The sequence below is a fragment of the Astatotilapia calliptera genome, chromosome 1, assembly GCF_964374335.1.
Source record: "Astatotilapia calliptera chromosome 1, fAstCal68.1, whole genome shotgun sequence".
Taxonomy (NCBI): domain Eukaryota; kingdom Metazoa; phylum Chordata; class Actinopteri; order Cichliformes; family Cichlidae; genus Astatotilapia; species Astatotilapia calliptera.
In genome coordinates, this window is record NC_137422.1 from 1,465,991 (window position 1) to 1,489,635 (window position 23,645).

Sequence of the window (23,645 nt, forward strand, 5' to 3'; positions counted from 1 at the left end):
ACAGGATTTACAGATTTTATTTACACAACGACACCAGGTGATGCTATTTACAAAGTGCTGGAGGGAGAGGAAGGGGGTCCAGGGTTCCGGGGTGTGTGAGGGAAAAGACGGGAATCTGACGTCCTCCAAAGGCTCTCTCTCTTCACTCCCCACACTGGGGAAACACCATCCACTCACTCGTCCACGGGATGACAGACAGGCAGGGAAAGGTCCGGGATAGATCTGTACACAGAGATTATAGTTAGAGGCGAACAGACGGAACGAACTCACAGATCCTTATTTACAATCTACTGAGGGACTGACGCTGATAACTCAACGATCCAGCGACGAGTGACACAGTGCTGCTGTCTTAAATCGGCCTTGTGATCATCCCGATAGGCAGCAGGTGCGTGGGCCAGGGGCGGGAGCCCATAATGAGCATCGCCCCGGCAGGGGGGAGAGAGAGAGCACATGTTGCCTAATACAGAATCAGCTGGTGAGGCACAGGGACCATGACAGTAGTGACATTTGGACAGTTTCCCTCATTTTGGGAACAGAACATACGTCCTTACTCGTGTAGAGTTTCCTTCTTGTTCTAGCACCCTGCAGGACTGATTTCAGATCCAGACATAGACGTAAATTATGTCCATTTTTGCACATACAACACTCTGACAATTTAGAAGCTATTTTCTCTCCTTCTTCTCCTCTGCATTACTGATTTAAACTATTTATGTGAAATCCAACATTTTTTTTCTTTTACAACAATCTTCTTCTATAGTGCAACTTCCACGTTCTGGATTGCCAACCCTAATAACAACCTCATCAACTGTGCGGCTGCAGGCTCGGAGGTGAGTTGTCACTTTCTCATCTCTCAACCCTTCCCCACCCCTCCTATATCCCCTGTTTCTCCAGGTGGAGCTCTTTCTCATTACCACATTGCCAGGTCAGATTAATGGCTGTATACTTCTATCACCGTCTGGAACAAGCAGACAACAGACGCCCTGCCATACTTTCACTATGACAGAGTGCCAATTATGATCTTACTTTGAGGATTTCACCAGGATCCATTGGGAGGAAGTGTCAATTATCCTCACCAGTATAAGAACTTTTCTCATTTACACACTTGTAAAGAACAATAGCAAAACAGAGGCTGACATGCAAAGTGCAAAACTGATTCTGTGGTTATGTTTATGTATAGGAGTCTGCACATGTTTGTGTATGAACAGAAATACAGATAGTTTTTGTTTTACAGATAAAGTAGTTACTCTAAACTAAAACATTTTATCCTAATAGCTCTGTTTGTAACTACATGTCTATTTGTGTGTAAACCCTCAGGAAACAGGCTTCTGGTTCCTTTTCCACCATATGGCGACAGGCCCCTCAAATGGGTCATACTCGCCTGGATATACAGAGCACACACCTATGGGCCAGTTCACCAACAACAGAGCCCATTCCAACTTCAGGGTGAGTCTGAGGATGAACTGCTGTGGGGAGATAAAGAAAGCTGTGATAGGGAATTTGACTAAAAAATGAATAAAAAGTTGGAATTTGTCTCTACTTGTTCAACACATTAAGTAATCAGTTATTTACTGTTGGAAAGAGCAAGCAGGAAGTGAGCTAACGAAAAGAAGTTCAGTCTTCTGCTTGGAGATAAGGTTGAAGTTACTGGGTACTGGCAAAGTCTTTTCTTTCCATGACCATGTAAACTGTGCCTCTATCACAACAACTTCCACAAATCTGGGAAAGGATAAAATCTATAAAAGGATTCTTAAAGACGTAAGTGTTCATCAGTCTACAATAAGATTATAACCAATATTAAAAAAGGGGAAAGTAGAAACCAACTGTGTGTCACGGCTGGGGCAGCAGTCGTGTGGTGTTGTGAAGGAGGACCAAAGTATCAGACAACGGCGGTGATGCGAGTGAGTTTATTTACAGTGAGTGACAATGAACAGAAGTGAGGACAAAATTAAGCGATAACCTAAACTGAGGAAAACTAGAGAACAAACCTGAAATCATACAAACACGGGAAAACGGCACGGAGAATGTCAGGAAAAGAGACACGGAAATACACAGTTACACAGACAGACCGACACCAACTATATACACACACACAAGGTAATCAGGTAATGACACACAGGAGGGAAGCACAGCTGATCCTAATTCACAAGACGACAGGAAGACACAAGCTGACACAGTGATAACAGACACAGACCTTTAAAGACAAAGTCAGGGACACGAACAAAGCACCAGGAGAACGACACAGGAAATAAACCCAGAACTGGAAACCCTGAGAATGAAACCTACATACTAATAAAGATAACCATGAAGAAATTAAACATCAGATGAGCTAATAATAATAAACATAATGCCAAACACAAAACACTGGGTCAACGACCCAGCACCATGACACTGATTTCAGGTGATCTGATTGCTTGGATGATTATTTTGTTTACTCCCACTATTATGTATTTAAATGGTTCACTTCACAATCCAAATACACAGTTTTGCAAAACCTATGGCCTCACCCATCCAGATAATTGAAATGAGGTGTTCTTCATTTGACTCATTTGGTGTTTGATTATCAAAGCAGAGCCAATAGCTCTCATTGGTTTCGCAATGACAATCAATAGAGAATTAAACGAATAAGTGATATCGATATTGGAATCAATTCGCATCCCTTATCATACAAAACCCTGTCCCCCCAAAATTTGTAGCAACATGGATTTTGTTTTTGCCCGACAAGTATACTGAAAGTTGAATCTAGCAAACAACACATCAGCTTTTTTGTTAGACCTCTCTCAGTAATTTACACTAAGTGTGAAAACACTGTTGTTCATTCGTTTGTTCCGAATTGTTCAGGGTAGCTAATTATGGTCAAACATACAGCAGGTCATCAGAAAGTTGGCAGTTTGATCCCCAGCTGCTTTAGTCTGCATGCCAAATATCTTTGGGCAAGATACTAACCCCACGGTGTGATCGTGGCTCACGAGTTGGGAGTTCACCTTGTAATCGGAAGGTTGCCGGTTCGAGCCCCGGCTTGGACAGTCTCAGTCGTTGTGTCCTTGGGCAAGACACGTCACCCGTTGCCTACTGGTGGTGGTCAGAGGGCCCGGTGGCGCCAGTGTCCGGCAGCCTCGCCTCTGTCAGTGCGCCCCAGGGTGGCTGTGGCTACACCGTAGCTGCCATCACCAGTGTGTGAATGACTGGGTGGATGACTGGTTGGGGTCCTTAGGGACTAGAAAAGCGCTATATAAATACAGGCCAGGCCATGTTACTCTCCAATGCATCAATCAGACTACAAATGTGTGTAAATGTTAGATAGTAAGCATAGAAGAAAGCTTGTTTGTATGGATGGGTAGTGCTTTGAGTGCTCCAGTAGAGTAGAAAACCACTATATAAGAACCAATCCATTTATGAAAAATGTTTTCTTACTTAAGACTCCACCATGGTAAAAAAAACAAACAATGACAAACTCCCACTCACCACTCTGAATCAAACCTGTGACACATGCACAGGCTTATTTTATTTGGTGTTTCAACGTAAGAGTGGAGAAGAGCTTTGGGCTTAGGACTTATACCTACCCTAGCTTTAACAGTGTTTTGTGGGCCTACTTGATGTAACGTTTTATGTGGTGAATAATAAAGAACATCAGACTAAAGAAAGAAAATTGCTGATCCTATACAAATGTCAGCTTCATTTGTTTCTACTCCTCCATCCTCCTGCCTGTGACCCAGAAAGCAGTCTCAGTAAGCCAGTTCTTTCAGGACAGACCAGAGTTCCAGAGTTTTAATTGTCATATAGTATATAGTTAACTTACTTTGCAATATTTTCTTTCACTTGTCATTTACAAGTGCGTGTAGAACATTTCAAAGAATACAGTCCCTAAGAATATCACAGATAATGCTAAATTCACAGCTCACCAAACATGAACACTTAATGTTAAAAGTGCCGTCATCATCAGTGCTGATGGCCTGTCCTCCCTTAAATGGTGGAATTGGATTGGATCCATTTTTCCACAAAGCCAGCAAAGATACTGATGGTTATACAGTGGTCCCCACTTCAATTCAATTTTATTTACACAGCATCAAATCACAACATCAGTCGCCTCGAGGCGCTTTATATTGTAAGGTAGACCGTACAATAATACATACAGAGAAAACCCCACAATCATATGACCCCCTATGAGCAAGCACTCTGGCAACAGTGGGAAGGAAAAACTCCCTTTTAACAGGAAGAAACCTCCAGCAGAACCAGGCTCAGGGAGGGGCGGGGCCATCTGCAGCGACCGGTAACTTAGTCACAGTGATAGTGTGAACACACTTTTGTGCAAGAACTGAGAAATGGTCAAACTGTTAGAAAAAAAGAGAGCTAGTTGGAAAAAGTCAAGATAACAGAAACGGAGGAAAGCAAGCCAGATGAGTGGAATGAGATTGGTGGTGAGATAGGACCGAGTTTGGAGTTACCTGTGGCTCCTAACACAGCACAGCTGGAGCAGAGAGAGATTTATGAGGCACCACTGAAAGGGAAGCGCTGTTGTTATTGCCTTACTTTCTCAAGCCCTACAGTGATTTCTTTCCTGTTCCATCTCACTCTCTCGTTCCCTTCTGCACTTTTAATTTGGATCATCCTAACAGGAGCATAAATCATGTGAGGTTGGTGTGAGAGAAAAGGTTGTTTCAGGGCTGCTGGTTGAGTGTTCAACAGCAACACAATGGCAGTGTCTTTGTTTAGAAGCAGCACACTGCCATTAGGATACTTTTATTGTTGTGATACTTTTTATTTTATTTAAGAAAATGCTACAGAAGGCTGGATTAGAAATTGGGAAGCATGTAGGGTTATTCTTTGCTTGATTTAGGAAAGTTTCAATAAATGTTTCTTATCAGATGATTGGATTTAAAGCTTCGTTAAGTGAGATACGGGAACATTTCATGCAGTGTATTTATCCTTTATTTAAATGTTTCCCAGTTCTCTGTAACTGTATTTTTTCATAGTTTTACTTGCCTCCTAAATCTATGGTGATTGATTTGAAAATCTGCAGCTCTTTTCAGGCTTTAGGGGCATGACTGTGATGATGACTGGTCTTATATCAGCAGAGACAGATGCATGCCAACCAAAAGCAAGTCTCAACAGTGTTAACAGTGTAATGTTACTTCAGCAAAGCAAACAGGAATCAGTCAGCTGAGGCTTCACCTTGAAACTTGATAAACTAGTGTTATAAAACAGAAGGAATTATAAATAACACCTCACTTCACCTAAAGGCCTGTCACCTTTTTCAGTCCAACAGAAACCTTTGTCACTGTTTGAGATAATATGACACTCAAAGCCCGGCTCTCACTCTATAGTCTTCATCCCTATTTTCTTCCTGTATGTAATGTCTAAAACAATTTATAAAGTAAAATTGATTTCATTTATTTATTGATTGATTTTTATCTCTGTGCCCCTCACATGTATATCCCCAATTTGCTGCTGCTCACTAAATTTACATGATGTCATGGTAAGGTTAGCAGAATTTATGAAGAGCAGTCTAGTGACACTGGTGACACTGGTATACAAGTGGCTTGATTAACAGGAAGAGATGTTTTATTATATTTTAATGGGGCGATCGTGGCTCAAGAGTTGGGAGTTCGCCTTGTAATCGGAAGGTTGCTGGTTCGAGCCCCGGCTTGGACATTCTCGGTCGTTGTGTCCTTGGGCAAGACACTTCACCCGTTGCCTACTGGTGGTGGTCAGAGGGCCCGGTGGCGCCAGTGTCCGGCAGCCTCGCCTCTGTCAGTGCGCCCCAGGGTGGCTGTGGCTACAATGTAGCTGCCATCACCAGTGTGTGAATGGGTGGATGACTGGATGTGTAAAGCACTTTGGGGTTCTTAGGGACTAGTAAAGCGTTATACAAATACAGGCCATTTACCATTTTAGACACGTTGGAGTGTATAAAAAATATGGATGTAGTCAGTGGCATGTTGAGGAGCTAAGACTTATCATCCTGATGCTAACAAACCTGTATAACTAAGAAGTAAGCTAAGAAAGGAGTTAATAATGAAAACTGTTCCAAAAGGAAACAAGTACACAAACGTGGGCAGACCCAGCACACAGCTGCAGGCTACAGCTGCCTGTCAGCCACAGCAGGCACACTTCTAAGTTAAGACTGATTACAACCCAGAGTTGTCACTTACTATGCAGTTGCTATCCTCAAGCACGACCTCAACAAGTTTGAGGTCTTCCACTGTTTGCATCAGGTTATCAGAGTGTCCCTCCTCGACCATCTTACCAACAGCACAAAACGTAGTCAATGTCACCAGCAACCCTCGATGGAAGAGCTGATCCAGAAGAAACGACTGCAATCTGGTTTGGACACGTCTGTTGCATGAGCAACCATCGCCTCCGATATCGACTTCTGCTGCATCACCTCTCCGCCCGCTGAAGAATCAAGATGACGCACCCAAGAAGACTTGGATCAAGCAAATTGATGACGATCTTAAAAAACGGCATCTAACCCTGGAGCAAGCAAAGGTCAAGGCCAAAGATCGCAAGGCCGGGAAGTGGATCGCTGACCAAGATGGAAACCCTACGGCACCCACGGCAACGTATTCGCTTCGTTGACGACCTCCCCTGTCGACTGTCAGCTAGGAACAAACGAAGACAAGAAAAGATGTTGAAATGAAAGACTAAAGTGTTTTTTGTAGCATGCTATAAAATATTTTAACTCTACTATAAAGTCGAGCGTTTTAACGAAAACACAAATGTTCCAGAACCTGCAGTTCCTTAAGGTTAGAAAGGGAATCCCTATAGACTCCCTTTTAGATCCAACACAGGTTTTTGGAACATTTGGGTTTTCACTGCCACCTGACATCTACAATTATTAAATGCCACGGAAAGTAATGCAGGTCAAGTTAATGGTCAGCTTTTTAAAAAACCTATGAAATATGTTGGGGCCAAAAGAGTTAACAGAGTTTTTACTAAAAGGGATTATACGAGCTAGCAGCTGTTGCTGGTTTACTGCGAATTACGACCTGATGCTGGGCTGCTCAACATGTGTCTGGAAAAGGGTGCAAAGAAGAAGTCTTCTGCTACTGAGCCTGATTTATTGCTTGAAGAAGCCAATAAAAATGTTTCATAACATTCATGCATTTCTCCTGCAGCTAAGGGAGGGAAACAGGACGAAGGTAGTGGTTTCAACTCAAAATTCATTTGCTGAATAAAAATTGTACCTTCAGTTGGAAACTTGTTGACAGTATATATATTTTTATTTATTATACTTTTGACATTTTTCCAAATAATGACAAGAGTTACATGCAAAATTAACCACAAACCATTTGTTAAATCAGCGCTAAACCAATTAATTTACCCAGGGGGCCTGTCAATTCTTCTCAATATTAATTTGATCTCTTTATAAACTGCTACTGGTAAGAGTTGATATTACAATTATGGAAAATGTGAAATAGGTGTAGTACCAGCATTTTATCACTGTTTAATCAATATTTCTAAAACTGTTTTTGCAATATTTTAAAGATGTAGAACTGTTATACTAAGTGCTGTTGCTTTTTTACTTATCTGCAGTTTTTAAGTTCTTTTTTCTTTTTCACTGAGAGAAATCTGGTCTGTTTTGGGCTTGAACAAGCAGATTAAAGTCACGTTCATCTGAGGCGGAAATGCATGAGACAGTGGACATCGTCACTGACACAGAATCTGCACCTGGATTTGTTAAACTTCACCCCTGAGAATGCTTGTTCGCTTATAAAGGTAGCTCCAAAGAGAGCCAACATCTTCACATGTCTGCTCATGTGTGGAAACTTCTCCCCTTTGAGAGACAAATAAAAATCCAACTGTAACATCGACTTAAAGTTCTGCTGGTACCTCTTTTGTATAAAGATGAGTAACCATGCTGCTCTGGTCCTTGACTAAGTAGGAAAACATGAAAACTGTCCTCTTTGTTTTTAAACTGAAGCTCCAGATTTCCCATAATGCCCACAGTCCATCTTGGTTTACCTGGAGAGGGGCGTTTTCAAATCCTTCATTTTTTTCAAGGCGTGTTAGAGCACCACCAAATACTCTTTGATAAACTCTAAATCAGTCAAAGGCTTATTGGTTTTTGTAATGTTGTGGGAAATCACAAAGTTGGTCTTGACTGCTCTGTCCCTGGATGTGTAAACTTTGTGAAAAAGCCCTTTTGCTAGTCTCAAGTCTATTCCTGCTCTGCATCAGTCGGGTTCTTGGATTCCTTCATGTGTTTCGTCTCATAATGGTGATAATCTTTGAATAATCCTTGAACACAGCGATCTGCTCTCCAAGCACACGGCTTTACCTCTCGCATAAATAAATAAAGTCCATGTCTTTTTAAAAATTCTACATACAGGGCAAACAAACTCACAATTTCTGTTGTCTTTTTATTTTAGGCTGGAATGATCCTTGATAATGGAGTTAAGACGACCCAGGCAAACAACAAGGACAAGAGACCCTTCCTGTCTCTGATAGGAGCCAGGTCAGACCCTGTAACAAACACCCTGCATGAGAAATCACATCCCACCCAGTGTGATTCAGTGTGATGAGTTTACTCTGTAATGATGACATTTCCTGTTAATGTTTTCGTGAGCACTGGGTGTGCTCTTTTTCATATTGTCAGTGCACAGGCCAATTAAATGGGCAGAAAAACTTTTTACTGGAGAAAGAAAGTGTAGATCTGTCAGTGCAATGAAGGTTTTTGTGTTATTAATCATTAATAAGATAAAGATGCTGTCAAGTAATAAAAGATACTAGTCGCACACATATGGCTATCTGGTAAAAATAAATAAATAAAATTAAAAATTATTAATTTACTCAAAGACTGGTTTGATCCCAGTCTGCTCCAGTCTGCATGCCAAATGCCTTGGGCAAGATACTAACCCCATGTTGCTCTCCGATGAATGCATGTGATTATTGGACAGGAAGCACTTAGAAAAAAGTGTTTGTGCAAATGGGTGAATGTACAAGTTGTGTAAAGTGCTTTGAGTGCTCAGATAGAAAAGCACTGTATAAGAACCAGTCCGTTTACTACTTACCATCCCGTTTGTTGAACTGCTCTTTTACTCTTGTGGATTAAAATTATGTGCCAAATGATAGTTTAAATTACCCAGCATTCTTGGAGTCCATAGGTGGGGTTCTCGAGGTTGCTCCACCTGGAGACTCATGGGGGATGACTCATCCATCACTGGGGGTGAGATCTGTCACATAGAGATCTTGGACAGTGCCTCTGGATTGGCAGACTGGGGTGGTTGTTTCCATGTTGAAGAAGTAGGACCGGAGAGTGTGCTCCAACTGTAAGATGATCACACTCCTCATCCTCCCCGGCAAAGTCTTCGCCAAGGTGCTAGAAATAAGACTCTTACCATTAGTCGAAGCTTGGATGCAGGAGGAACAATAAACTTTTCATCCTGGTCATGAAACACTGGACCAGCTCTTTATCTTCTCAAGAATATTTGATGGTGGGTGGGAGTAGGCCTAACTGGTCTACATGTGATTTGTGGACTTGGATATTTGACCACATCCCTCTGGGTATTCTGTGTGAGGTGCTTTGGGAGTATGGGGCTGCTATGAGCGTTCAGTCCTTGAACAAGCACTGCGAGAGCTTGGTCCACATCGACGGCAATAAGGCTGACTAATTCCCAGTGGGTGTTGACCATGCCGGGACTGCCCTTTGTCAGCGATTCTGAGCATAATTTTTAGAATTTTTTCGATTCAGTGATGACAGAGGGTGTAGTCAAGTGGCAGAAGGCTTCCACTTTGGTGGTCTCAGACTGTTGTCTCAGCTTTTTGCAGATGATGTGGTTCTTCTGGTTTCACCAGGTGGAGGCCTCCTGCTCACATTAGAGTGGTTCGCATCTGAGTGTAAAGCAATGGTAATGAGAATTAACACTTCCAAGACTGAAGCCATGTTCCTTAGCCGGAAACGGCTGGAGCGCCCAGGTCAGGAACAAGTTGCTGCCCCAAGTGGAGGAGTTTAAGTGTCTCAGTGTCTTGTTCACAAGTGCGGAGACAGGGGAGCGGACGGACGGATTGTTGCTGCAACTGCAGTGATGCGGGCGCTGCACTGGTCTGTCATGGTGAAGAGAGAGCTGAGTATTTAAACGAAGCTCTCGATTTACCAGATCGATGTCCCTACCCTCACCTATGGTCACGAGCTACTCCTCCACATAGATGCATCTTGGGCGCCTCCTGAGTTCGGTCTTCTGGGCATGTCCCACCAGGAGGAGGCCCCAGGGCAGACGCAGGACACGTTGGAGAAACTGTATTTCTCAACTGGCCTGGGAATACCTCAGTGTTCCCCCAGATAAGATGTTGGAGGTGGCTAGGGAGAGGGACGTCTGGGCTTCAATGCTGTGGCTGCTGCCCAAGCAACCTGGCCCCAGATAAGCAAAAGAAAATGGATGGATGGATGAATGACCATTTAAAAAGCTACAACATTACAGTTTATATAAATTGCTCCTTTGCAGCCTTGAAAAATATTGTTAAATATTAGCACTGTATGTCCTTCTGTTGTTTAGGTATGGCCCCCATCAGGATTCTGACCCGTTCAAACCTAGAGTCCCAGCTCTCATCCATCACTTCACTGCCTATAAGAACCAGTACCATGGAGCTTGGCTGAGAGGAGGGGATGTGTGGTTAGATGACTGCCAGTGAGTGATACACACACTGAGTGATTTTACTTGTTTATTTTACTTGTCACCCAAGTAAAATAAACAAGTGAATAAGTAAAGTTGATCAACTTCTAGTGCAAGTGAATGTCACTGAAAGTGATGCATGTCGAACAAAGCAAGTGTTTTTTCTGCACGTTCATTCCCATCTAACAATAACTTGCTATCTGCTTTAGTCTCTTAGTGTGTGTGTGTGTGTGTGTGTGTGTGTGTGTGTGTGTGTGTGTGTGTGTATCCATGGGAACATCACATTGTTCCTGTGTTTCTGTGCTTCTAATGATAATATTCCTTTTTTCGGTAGATTTGCTGATAATGGCATTGGCCTCACTTTAGCAAGGTAAGACTCCCTTTTATTAAATCATGTTAGAAATAAAAGGGCTGTTGTATGCGTTTATTGTTCTCCTGCTCACTTTCTCTCTCTCTCTCTGCCTAATTGGAAAATGCCTTATATGGAGTCTCCTCAGGATCCTGTTAGAAAAGGCGTGCTCTGATGCAGAGTGAGAAGTAGCTTAGGAGTGTGATGGCAAGAATTGACAAAACGTTTTCTCCTGACAGGAGACATTATCAATACTAACCTAATACCTAAATTTGCAAATACCTAAGGCTCAGCCTTCTCCATCCATCCATCCATCCATTCGCTTCCGCTTATCCTTTTCAGGGTCGCGGGGGGCGCTGGAGCCTATCCCAGCTGTCATAGGGCGAGAGGCAGGGTACACCCTGGACAGGTCGCCAGTCTGTCGCAGGGCCAACACACAGGGACAGACAACCATTCGCACTCACATTCACACCTAGTGACAATTTGGATTATCCAATTAACCTATCCCCACAAGCTGCATGTCTTTGGACGGTGGGAGGAAGCCGGAGTACCCGGAGAGAACCCACGCAAACACGGGGAGAACATGCAAACTCCACACAGAAAGACCCCGGCCTGATGGTGGAATTGAACTCAGGACCTTCTTGCTGTGCGGCAACAGTGCTAACCACCGTGCCACCGTGCTGCCATGGCTCAGCCTTCTATCCATACTAAATCAGTGTTTGTGTGCCCCCCCCCCCCCCCCCCCCCCCCCCCACACACACACACACACACACACACACAGACACAAAGGACAAAAACTTTTTTTTTGAGCATGCAATTTATTGAAAACAACTTAAGATGTGAAAACCACCACCTTAGTACCATTCACAGAGATTTGGGGAATGGTTGCAATCACAGCATTGTATGATGGTGAAAGATGTGTCGTTAGGCCCCCTCCTCAGACTTTTCACATAAATTGACCATTGACCAAGCCTGCAGTCAGCTGAAAGTGAAGAAGCGACTCGGCTGAGTGATGAAACGTTTCTCCCACTGAAAACACTACGTCCAGATGAACAGAATCAGCTTTTTAGGGAGACTTAAATATAACCTAAAAAGAAACTCCATGTTTAATACAGAAACATTTTGATGCACATGCTGTTTTTTTGCAAATTTGCACTATTATATTTATTTTCGTTTTTCCTGCAGTGTTTAAAAATTGGTGTATTTCAAAAATAAAACTATGAAGACATTCAAAATAAATTTCCTGTGGTAGGAAACTATTTTGTGCAACTTTTTTGTATTTACAGTTTTGAGGGATAAACCTCTTAAATTTCTCTAACTAGAAATATATGTTAAAAAAAACAAAAATGATTTTAAATTTTGTTATAGTTTATTGCACTTTTTTGCAATTTATGTAACTGCTATGCACTTAATGCAGACATATTATTAAAATCTGGGCTATAACAGTTGTATTGATGGCAACTTGAAATGCTCCCAAAAATGGCACTACAGCATGTAAAAATATAATATAAGCTCTGGTGGACTTGGTAGGTCTTAAAGGGTTAATGGATACCAGAATTTCCTGTTGTTATATAACTCACAGCTGTGGTGAGAAGTTTACATGCACGCATCATGGGCATGAATGTCAGGGTAATTTTAGGCTTTTAATTATGTCTCTGAACTTTTCTATTTCAAGGGTGTAGCATACATTAATGACTTAAAAACAACACCAAGAATTGGGTGCATAAGTTTGAATTGAATTTTGATGTTCCCAAATCCACACAGTCGTGTGTGGATTTGGGAACTAACAAGTCGTGCTGAAGTTCTACAATGTCTTTTAAGTTTACAAGGCTTATTAACTCCTGGTTAGTGAATATGATTGACAACAGCTGGTAGTTTCTCTTCCCAGGACAATAGGAAAGTCTAAGAGCTCAACAGAAGTTTGATTGAAAAGTTCTCTTGGAGCCATTTCTAAGCAACTGCAGATTCTGAGATCATCAGTTCAAATAACTGCACACGAGTACAGTTGTGTCAATGTGTCAAAACTTTGCCTGGCTCTGTAAGAAGACCCAAACTGTCACCCAGAGACGAGAGGAAATCGGTTTGGATGTTCAGGAACAACCCAGGAACCAAAAGGGCTCAAGCTCGCAATGAGCTGGAAACTGCAGGAACACTATCGTCACTGTCTACAGTGAAGCACGTTTACATTGCCATGGACTGAGAGGGTGCTGACCAAGAGAGATGCTTCTGCTCCAAATTCAGCATTTTTAAGCTCAACAGGAAAGTGATTTTAAATATACATCAAAACTGGTTTTGGAGTGGATAAAGCAGGCTAACATTAAGGCCTTCCCAAATCCCCAACATCAGCCATGTTGGAAATTTGTGGACTATACTTAGAATCCAGCTCTATGATCATTCAACCCTTGAAAAGGAACAATTCAAACCAGAAATCCTAAAATGACCCTGACATGAGTGTATGTAAACTTCTGACCACAACTACAGGCAGATGTTAGATAGGCAGGTGCCCTTGAGAGACGCTGCTTGCAAATGATTTCTTCTGTTTCTGGTGAACATATTGCTACATGTTACCTTGGTTGCCGGTTAGCTTGTATATAGCAGCTAAGCTAAAATGTTTGGAAAAGCACACACTGTTACATTTTAATTTGTTATAAATAACAACTATTCTTTTTATCTTTTGTGAACCAACTCATATATTCTTACTGTGCTGCACAAGGATTGCTTAATAACCGATGCATAAACTCTGCAATTATAATAGCAGAGTGTAACCAAGATGTTAGTGTGTAGCTTCTGACACGCATTTAAATCACAGTGATGTGCTTTTCCATTGTTTTTTAGCTTTGGCATGTTGTATTGTATATTTTCAGGGCCTTGGATGTTTAAGCTTTACATAATCAACAACAGAAAACAGATTTTAACTACATGACTTTACTCACAATGTCTGTGTGCAGTGGAGGCACATTTCCAGAAGATGACGGCTCTCATCAGCAGGTGAAGAATTCACTTTTTGTGGGTGAAAGTGACAATCGTGGTATGCCTTTCCCAGACAAGAGGATTTGGGGCCCTGGGGGTCCTGACCTTACTGACAGGACCCTGCCACGTGGCATGTAAGTGGTGATTACAGCTAATTTTATTTTTGTTTTTAAGCTCACAAACTCTCTTCTCAATAGTGGTGTTTCAGAAGTTTTATTTTTAGTTTTTTTTACTCTTAGCAACTGATAAAAAAAACCTCTGTTTGAAAAGCAAAATGTACATTTAATAATTGCTTTAAAAACACAGATATTGTGGTTTTTTATGTTTACACTGTCACTATGTCGTGGTAAGGTTGATTTACTTCACTATGCTTATAATATTCTGTTCACATCAGTTTTATTTATTACAAGGTCACAACTGTATTTTTTACAATGTTTTTCAAATTGTATTATGACACCATTTATGAAGCACTTGGTGACAGTGGGGAGGAAGAACTCCCTTTTAACAAGAAGAGAGTACAGAAGCAGGTCCAGGCAGCCTTCTGCTATGACTGGGCGGAGGGGAAGGGAAAAGACGAGACAAAAGAAGGAGTAAAGACAAATGAGGAAAAACACAAACTATGGGAGAGAGAAAACTTGAGTCTGTCGGTCTTCTGAACCCAAAAGGAGCTATTTCCTCGTGAGCAAGTCCTGATAGCCTCCCGTGTTTACTTTGAGGACTTCAGCCTTCACCCACAGAGCATAATGCTGTATTAAAATCATACTAACATATGAGGTCTTCAAGATGGAACCGTGTCATTTAAGACTTTATTTCTGAAAAGTATTTTAATTCCATGTTTCTATTTAACAGGGAACCAATCACAAGAAACTAATGTGGGAGAAAGTGGTCTCTCTTTGTAATTCTAGTCAGTACCATTGCAGCAGCATTTGAATGCTTTCCAGGTAGCTTTTAACTGCATGATAATTATAGGGATCATAAAAATTTGCAGTAGTCCAGACTCAAAGTAACAAATGCATGGACTAGTTTTTCTGCGTCAGTAATGACTCTGGAACTACTCGGTTCATAAGAACCTGTTTTGCAAAAACAAAGTATGTGTGGCCATTGCAGTTAACACCTTATTTGACTGCACTTTTTTAGTCTGTGTCAAATAACAGTTTGATCGAGGCTGGCATGTGTGAGAGCCAGATTTGTATGCTCAGAAATCAGTCCCGTGCTCTGGCCACCTGGGCAGTGTACAAAAAGAACGTCTCACCAGTGGTATTATTAGAGATCCCTTTATTGGGAAAATGAATATAATTGAAACCACTTCTGCCTTAATCTGCAGTTCAGACTAACATTCTCTGACACTATTGCGCTCTCATGTTCTGCATTGCTGACCACTTCTTGAGAGCTGCTGTAAAGAAAAGCTTTTTAGTGACACCCACAGCGGGGAGTCATTTGTGGACATTTTTTTTCATCAAAATGTGTACTTGATGCATCCTTTTTAAATGCAATTTAATAACAGAACGTCCTCAAAAAATCTACACAACAAGAATTAGTATAACAAAAGAGTACGTTCTGATTAAAGTTCTCCCACAGAGCCAGTTAATAACATGTTTCACCAAAGACTTGCTGACATGCTGGTTACTCTTTATTTTTGTGTAGTACTTTCTCTTGTAGTTAGCTAACACACAACATCTTTGATGATGTTGACTACATGTGTCATACAGCCATGCATTTTGCTGCACATGAAAATAAAACTTGCCTTTATAGCTCCTTGAAGGCTTGTCTCAAAGAAACACATTGTGCTGTAGTTGCGCGTCTCTTTTCAGTTCAGTGACTTTCTGAAGCTTCTGTTCCCGTGTATGTAGAGCCAAACATCAATGACGACGTTTGTGCATCTGTGTTTGAGCAGTGATTTTCCAATCCGAGGCATGCAGATCTACGATGGGCCGATCAATGTACAGAACTGTACATTTAGGAAATACACGGCACTAAACGGAAGGCACACCAGCGCCTTTGGCTTCAGGCTCAACAACTCGTGGCAGAGCTGCCCCAACAATAATGTCACCAACATCACCTTTGACCATGTACCTGTGAGTCCACTTCTGTGTGAAATACACAAAACCAGAGACACTGGTTTAACACGTTTTTACAAACTTGAATCTTTGCTTCATTTGGAAGAAAAACTGACAACTGTAGCTTTACACAAAAGCATTTTAAAATACTCTTGTTATTTGAAAACTGTATTCCAGTTCCATTGTCCTGTATGTTCCACTTTTGTAGATTATCAGATCGACTGAATAATTCTGGATATTTCTCAGCTAAATGTCAAATATATTCAAATATAGAGCCATGTTTTAAATGTTGAAAATAAAGAAACACTGAACACATTTGGAATATTGAATGTGAATGATGTGTAGCACCACAGAAAGCCACAGTAAATGGCTCTAGACTAATGCATCCCTCTCTTATAGATTACATCTCGGGTATTTTTTGGGGAGCCGGGTCCCTGGTTCAGTAAAATGCAGATGGACGGGGACAAGACGACCATCTTCCATGATATTGATGGATCGGTCAGTGAGTATCCCGGAGCTTTCCTGGTTAAAGAAGACAACTGGCTGCTTCGTCACCCTGACTGCATTGATGTGCCTGACTGGAAGGGTGCTATCTGCAGTGGGCACTATGCACAGGTGGGTCAGCAGGTGTCACACCCGATTCCTCATTCATTCATCTTCATATATCAGTCTTCACAAACACAAATGTCATTTCTGCTTGATTGTGTGCATTTTCATTTATATCAGCCCGTGAAACTTGTTTGTTGGGGTATCTGAAAACTCTTGAAAAAAAAGAGTCAGAAGGGATAAGAATAAAGTGCTGTTTCAAGTCCTTCTTAACACCAGTTATTTTCTGATGTTCTGAATATGTTTTGGGAAATGTCTGCTTCTTTGTGCAATAAAGCCAACAAATACACAATGGATTTTGCATTCCCTCACAATGAGCCTCGATCACAAACAGTCTTTGTGTGCAAAGCTGTATTTGTTTATACTCCACAACACAAATAGTCAGGTGTTGACTTCTCATAATTATAATTAATTATAATTAAATGCTAGCTGAAAAAGAGTGAAGGGCATAAGTTGACCTCACTTGTCATTCAGCCTCCTCAGCGATTCCATCACCTCCCGCTTTGTATGCACAGGCAGAACATCTGGGATCCTGGAGCATGTTGGAGGCCAAAAGGTGTTCCAAACAGGGCCCACTAGCATGCATATACTTCCTGGTTCACACCAATGCCCCAAATGTAAAGGAGTTCAATAACCTTCTGGCTAGAAAAAGGACAGTCCAATGTAAAATGTTTTCTTTAGCCTAGGTGGGAGGTCATGTTAGGCAGGCCACCTAGGTTAAAGGAAACATAGTACTTAAACTGACAAACCTCCCAAACTGCACATGGGTTGGACATAACGCCAGCAACCTCATTGTGTAAAAAAAGAAGCCAAGCCACAGAAAGCTTTACCCTTACATTAAACTGGGCCCAGAAGGGAATGTACACCAGCCACCAGCCCGGACCAACGAGGAGCAGGAGCTTCGACAGCTGGACAGTTGACTGGTGGCAGTCAAACCCAGTGGGACACAAAATCACAAGGACAGACCTTCTTACACTAAAATGCACCATGACCACACTCTAGCACCTTTCTCCCTTTTTAGTGACTAATGACAACCTGTTTTAGAAAGGTTGTCATTAGTCACTAAACCAGAGGCACTTCAGTTCTTAGCCAGGATTCAAATACATGTATTACTTCAGTGGGTGTGTGCCTGATGTCTTGGTGTGGTATCTTTCCTGGGGGGCTCATCATAGCAACGACAACTAGTGACTCATGCCACTGCACACCACCAAGGTCAACTTCATCTCCTTCATATTAAATCGAACCAACCAGCTGCACAAGCGTCAACCTCACGCTTCTGGGCATTTTAAGTAAATGTGATTCAATTAGCTGACACCTATATTGCAGTAGCACAAGCAAAGTGAACCAATGCATCCATAGTCATGACTTCCCATCTTTCAAAGTGAATTAGAGGCTAGTGTTGAATCTGGATCCATATCTGTGTGCATCATGTACAGGTATTCAGTGTATGAACAAACATAGTGACCTGTACCAATTCACAACAGTCACCTCACAGCACTTTATATTGTAAAGTAGAGACGCCACAATGAGGGTGTCGGGTTTACAATACAGAGCACCGAACATGTATAGAGTGAACAAAGAGAAAGGATTGTCACAGAGTGAAGTCAGAGTGGCTATACTAATTGAATAACTAAAACGTGATACTTCTACTAAATCAGGTACTTCTATGATTTTATATATTATTATATGCAATGCATTCTTTTCTTTTCTTTTCAGATCTATGTTCAAACACGAAACCCTGCCAACCTTAACATGCAGATAGTGAGGGATGAATACCCTGATCGACCCCTAACACTTGAAGGCGCCCTGGACAAGCGGAAAGTTTACCAGCAGTTCCAGCCAGTGGTCACCCTGGCCAAAGGCTACACCATCCACTGGGACCAGGCGGCACCTGCTGAGGTCACCATCTGGCTCATCAACTTCAACAAGTCAGTGAATAAACTTAGAAACATTTTTTTACTCAAAGCACGTTAACAGCACCAGTGTCTGTACTGTTGGACCATTGTACCACACACACTGTGTGAGGTTGGTCATTAAACACTTTGTATATAAATAGAAAGATTTGAAATTCTATCCTGGGAGCCAATTAAGAGAAGCTAACATGGTTCTTCAGTGTTTTCAATTTCCTTTGAATACTTACCCTTGTGCTATTGGGTGTCCTGGTCTGATGGAAGTATAATGGTAGGTTATTTTTTCACAGACTTTTCATAAATTTGGTTCCTCATAATAGCAGTAGAGCTCAACATAGCGCCATCCTGACAAAGTTTAAGTGTGTCTAATCCAGTAACTTTAGTCTTAGTTTAGAAGTATAAAAGGACTGGATGTTACAGTCCCCGATGATGCATTGCTTCAAATGGAGAAAGTCTCGAGGGACGGCTGCTGTGAGAAAGCAGCCCAGAAGCTTTACCATCGGAACACATCATCAGTTGTGTGCCTCGACTTCACAGGGTATTTCAGCCTCTACGGTGCATAACGTCACATGATGTTTTGGTATCTGCTATGTATTATTATTATTTTCACTGGTTAGTTCTGAGTTCATTCTTATTACTTGTGATCAGTTCAGTTATTTGTTTTTTATGTTCCCCTTGTGTCTTTGTCCTCTGTGCCCCTCTGTGCGTTTGATCCTCATGTCTGAGTTTTCCAACATTTAGTTCCCATGTTCCCCTCCTCGTGACTATTCCAGGCCCCCCCTGTCTGTCATGTTTGCATTTGGGTCCTCACGTAAAAAGAATCCAAACAATCTGCCTCCGCATATCGTGGCACAAGTCAAGCACAGTTGTTTTAACTAAACGTTAAATAAAGATAAATTGATCAAATCTTTGGCTGAAGCTGGAGGAAATAGTTGAGAGAACTATGTAAGACTGCAGTTCTGCGTCTGTTTCCATGCCTAAGAATTTTTATGTAGCTTATCCGTCCAGCTACACTTTCTGAAGCAGCATGGACGTCCTCTCTAATAAGACCAGGATTTCATGGTTTTCTGGACACCACTGTGAGAGACAGCAAGGACTGCATGTGCCATCAGTTCTTCTGCACATTGTACAGCTCAGCCGTTCCACACAGAGTTCAGGTTTATATGGTTGAATAGTTTGTAATAATGCAGCTCTCCTCTAGATAAACCCTGAGCTCCACCTGACTCCTAATCCTCAGAACCCTCTGCACCGGTGCTTAGTGATTTCTATCATAAGAGATATTTCTTATATTAAAAGTATATTGATTTATTTATTTTCCCTCGCTGTTTTTAGAGTGTGAAACTTGAGCTCACACTGGATTTTTGAGCCACTGAATCTCAGCAGAATGCTGGTTTTTACTGAAGTGAACCAGCTGCCTCGTTGTATATAAATCACAGTGCATTGTTAGATCATCCTGCAATTGTGACATGAAAATAAATTTCCTCACTTAGTAAATCTGTCCCATAGCATATAAATTAGATCCATCTTGTTTTCTTGTATTTTACTGTTGTTGATCAAAAGTAGTTCCTCCTCCCTGACTGCCGTAAAATTCCCTCAGTCCGTCACTTATCCCAGCTGACCTCAAGTAAGAATGAATCTTAAAAACAAGGACATTGCTGGTGAAAGCTGAATATACGGAACATTAACATTAATGTAGGTCATAATCTTGAGCTCACATGGTGTTCTTCAGCTCTTATTACAACAAGTTCAGCTGTGAGTTTAACAAACTGTTGTTAAATCTATCAGGACGTTTTGGATGAACGTGCAGTTACAGTGAACATTTCCATCATCTGCTTTGTTTATTATGTCGATTGTTTTCATAATTGGTTGGATGGTCCATCACGATGACTTATTAGACGGGATGTTTTTTCCTCCCAGTGGACCCAGGATGGTCCAGTGTATCCTATGATAAGGAAGCAATAAAGGAAGCACTGAAGCCCCCTTTCCTTTCCTGTTTCCAGTTTAAAGGGGGTTTATTGTCATTTCCTGTTCCAGTTCTTCAAATCTTCAAACAAATTTGGAGAATTGGAAGAGCTTTGATTATGGCCACCACACAGATAATTCCAGGTCTGTCAGTTAGGAAACTTCCTAAGCAAAATGGACTGTTGGAATGTAGGTAGGTGTCAGGCTACTGTGGTGAGTCGACCCTTGACCTTAGCACAGAAAGATGAAACAGTTAAAGTAATTGGGAACATGATGGGAGTTTATTGAACACATGGATTCTGCTTTGAAACTAGAGTCTATATTTAGAGGATTTCTGTTATTAATTTGAATGAAATGGAGCCCATCAGCCCCTTCACCTCTCAACATTCTTTCCAACGATTCGCTGCAAAAATAGGAAAAGTTTCTTTTTGAGCTTTGGCCTCTCTTCAGCTGGCTTTCATGGTGCGGCCCTGAGCTATTTAAACTGCATGAAGTCTGTTTGTTATTTCAAGCTTGTCAGTTAATCCCTGATGGCCTGAATCAAAACATGACAGAACTAATACGAATCATTTTCACTGATTGTGCAAAGAACAATGGCTCCATCTACAGCTCATTGTGGTGTTTAGCAAGTGAGGCAAACTTCTGTAAAAAGAAGCGAACCACATCTTGTTCCTGTTTTGACTCAAAACCTCTGTTTTGAGAGTAAACTGACGAGTTTAATTATGTTTTTGTCTGACTTTCATATAATGACACAGTTTTCGTTTGTTTGTTTTAAAAAATATTGACAAAAAATCTTGTAGAAGATTCATTTTGAAGAAGCTTTTGAGTTAAAGAGATCTGATTTGAGTCAGTTTATATGGCAGGTTTTATTTCACGTAATATTTGACCTTATTTAGTGTTTTTTCATGTATTTAGTCTTTAAGTAGAGCTGGCACCTTTCAGCAGACCACTAAGGGGAACTGATGATTGATAAACAGCATGCGTGGCTTTGTGAAGTCAGATCCTGAATAGTTAAGCTGAGCAGCTGACAGAAGAGTCATTAAGGTAATCAGAACGTTTTGCAATGTAAATGCAAATAACATGCATTCTGTATGCTGCACACAAATGACTGAGAATCAGCCCCATGCCACAGTGTATAAATTAAACACTTTGATTTTTGAATACTGATGCATATCTGTGATAGACTGGTGAGTCTTTAAATGGTGCGCCCTGCATCTTACCCTCTAACAATCCCAAAAGGTTGAGTCTGCTCATCTGGACGTTTTCAGTGGGAGAAACGTTTCGTCACTCATCCAGGTGACTTCTTCAGTCTCAGCCGACTGCAGGTTTCCCCACCGTGACAGTTTGTAACGGTACATTTGGTCTTTGATCAGTGATCAGTGGGCTTTGATTAGTTGTTGTTAATTAATGGTCACGACGATTTGCACATTAATGATCAAGGAACTGACCTCACAGCCCAGTGGTGCTAGTTTCAGTCATTATGCAACTGGCAACTTTTAATGCTCACTCCCTACATTTGAACAGCAATACATCTACGTTCCACTCCTTACATTTTCAAAGCAGGCTTGTTACTTTGCACTTAGTTCATCTGAAGCCACTTGTTCACATCACTGCTTTTCTTTTCAGTGTTAAACCAATTTTAAATTAAGAGGAAGGTCAGAGAAATGTCAGGTGCTCAGTGACATCTGATAAACAGTCAATATAAGGACTGCATTTAAATCATTTTAGAGTTTTTAAATCAGATATTGCATCAGTATAAGATGTGAATGGTTTTTCATATAATGAAATATGTTTGACAGCAAGTTGAACTCTGCATTATTTGAAGGTTGCATGAATATACTTGGCAGTTCATGCAGTCTAAACAGCATTCTGTTTATGGTAATGCATTTTGTTGGACAGGTTGGTAAGCTGTGGTGGTTGCACTTTTAGGTTACATCAAGGTACCAGTCAATTAGAATTTAAGCTGATATTAAAGGTAATACTCATTAGTCGCTCGCTGAATTCCACCTTTCAACCTGCCTCGTAGTGTCTGCAGGCTAGAAATCAGCCACAGTAGCTCGTTTAACATCAGCTTATATCATGTTGACTTTAAGTCTGTACATGTGTTGTTGTGTAAATCATAAGGTTCAGTTTCATTTACACAAAAATACCTGATAGTGATGTCCCCATGTTTTTGCTTTTGAAATTAAATCAGATCATATTGGATTTGGATTGGATTGGTGTTTCCCTTGTGTTTCAGGAATGACTGGATCAATGTGGGCCTCTGCTATCCACAAGGTACCACCTTCACAATCCTGTCAGACATCCACAATCGGCTGACCAAACAAACCCGCAAGACTGGCGTCTTCGTGAGGACGACTCACAAGGAGAAGATCAACCACTTGCACTTGGCCAGAGGATATTTCTACTGGGAAGAAGACACTGGGTCCGACACATGCACAGACCACTACATTACACTCATTACCAGAAGTAGGACAACTAGGAAAAATATACAGGGATTAGACACACAGAAAAGATCACTCTTACAGTAAAATAAGAGCTACATCAGCCCAAAGTGAAATGTGGCATTCCTACAATAAAAGATGCAAAGGTGTGACCTTTGTGACTAAGCACACATAAAGCTGGGCATACCCTGGATATATACTGATATACTGTTAAGAGGATGGATGGATGGCACTGTAAGATTTCACAAAAAAGTGTACCTGTAGGTATTACTGATCACCTGACTGCTCAGGGTTAGATGACATGAGTGTACTGTGAAACCTCTGTGCATTGCAATGTCAGATGTCAGGAATACCTTTAACAGTGTGATTTGTTTTTGGTTGCTAAGTGTCAGGGAAAGCATATGATGCCTGTCATTCATTGTGTGTCTCGCAGCCTCCTCTTCCTGAAGGTGAAAGCCCACAATCACAGAGAGACATTTGCCTTCTGCTCTGTGAAGGGTTGTGAGAGGGTGAAGATCACAGCAATCGTACCAAAAGGCAGTCCACCCAGCAACTGCTTGGCTAAGGCGTACCCCAAACATGCTGAGCTGCCCATTGTCGATGTTCCAATGCCCAGAAAAATTCCCACTGCCAGGCTGGTGAGCAATGAAATTAAAATGATTCCAACTCCCCACTATTTTCCTGTGGAATTGGCATTATTCATGTCATTAGAAGTATAGAAAGAATATATGTCCTGG

At 41.4% G+C, this 23,645-nt stretch overlaps 1 protein-coding gene across 2 annotated transcripts in view; it reads left to right on the forward strand.

Moving 5' to 3' along the window:
- Window positions 1–23,645, forward strand: part of cemip (cell migration inducing hyaluronidase 1) — a 156,418-nt gene that overhangs the window by 106,614 nt on the left and 26,159 nt on the right. For both annotated transcript variants that reach the window (XM_026185444.2, XM_026185371.2), the window contains exons 15-25: window positions 758–827; window positions 1,315–1,443; window positions 8,370–8,455; window positions 10,494–10,625; window positions 10,945–10,980; window positions 13,908–14,063; window positions 15,824–16,004; window positions 16,386–16,601; window positions 18,309–18,520; window positions 22,704–22,889; window positions 23,342–23,546. In XM_026185444.2, coding sequence (XP_026041229.1) covers window positions 758–827; window positions 1,315–1,443; window positions 8,370–8,455; window positions 10,494–10,625; window positions 10,945–10,980; window positions 13,908–14,063; window positions 15,824–16,004; window positions 16,386–16,601; window positions 18,309–18,520; window positions 22,704–22,889; window positions 23,342–23,546 — 1,609 coding nt within the window. The remainder of the gene's footprint in view (window positions 1–757; window positions 828–1,314; window positions 1,444–8,369; window positions 8,456–10,493; window positions 10,626–10,944; window positions 10,981–13,907; window positions 14,064–15,823; window positions 16,005–16,385; window positions 16,602–18,308; window positions 18,521–22,703; window positions 22,890–23,341; window positions 23,547–23,645) is intronic.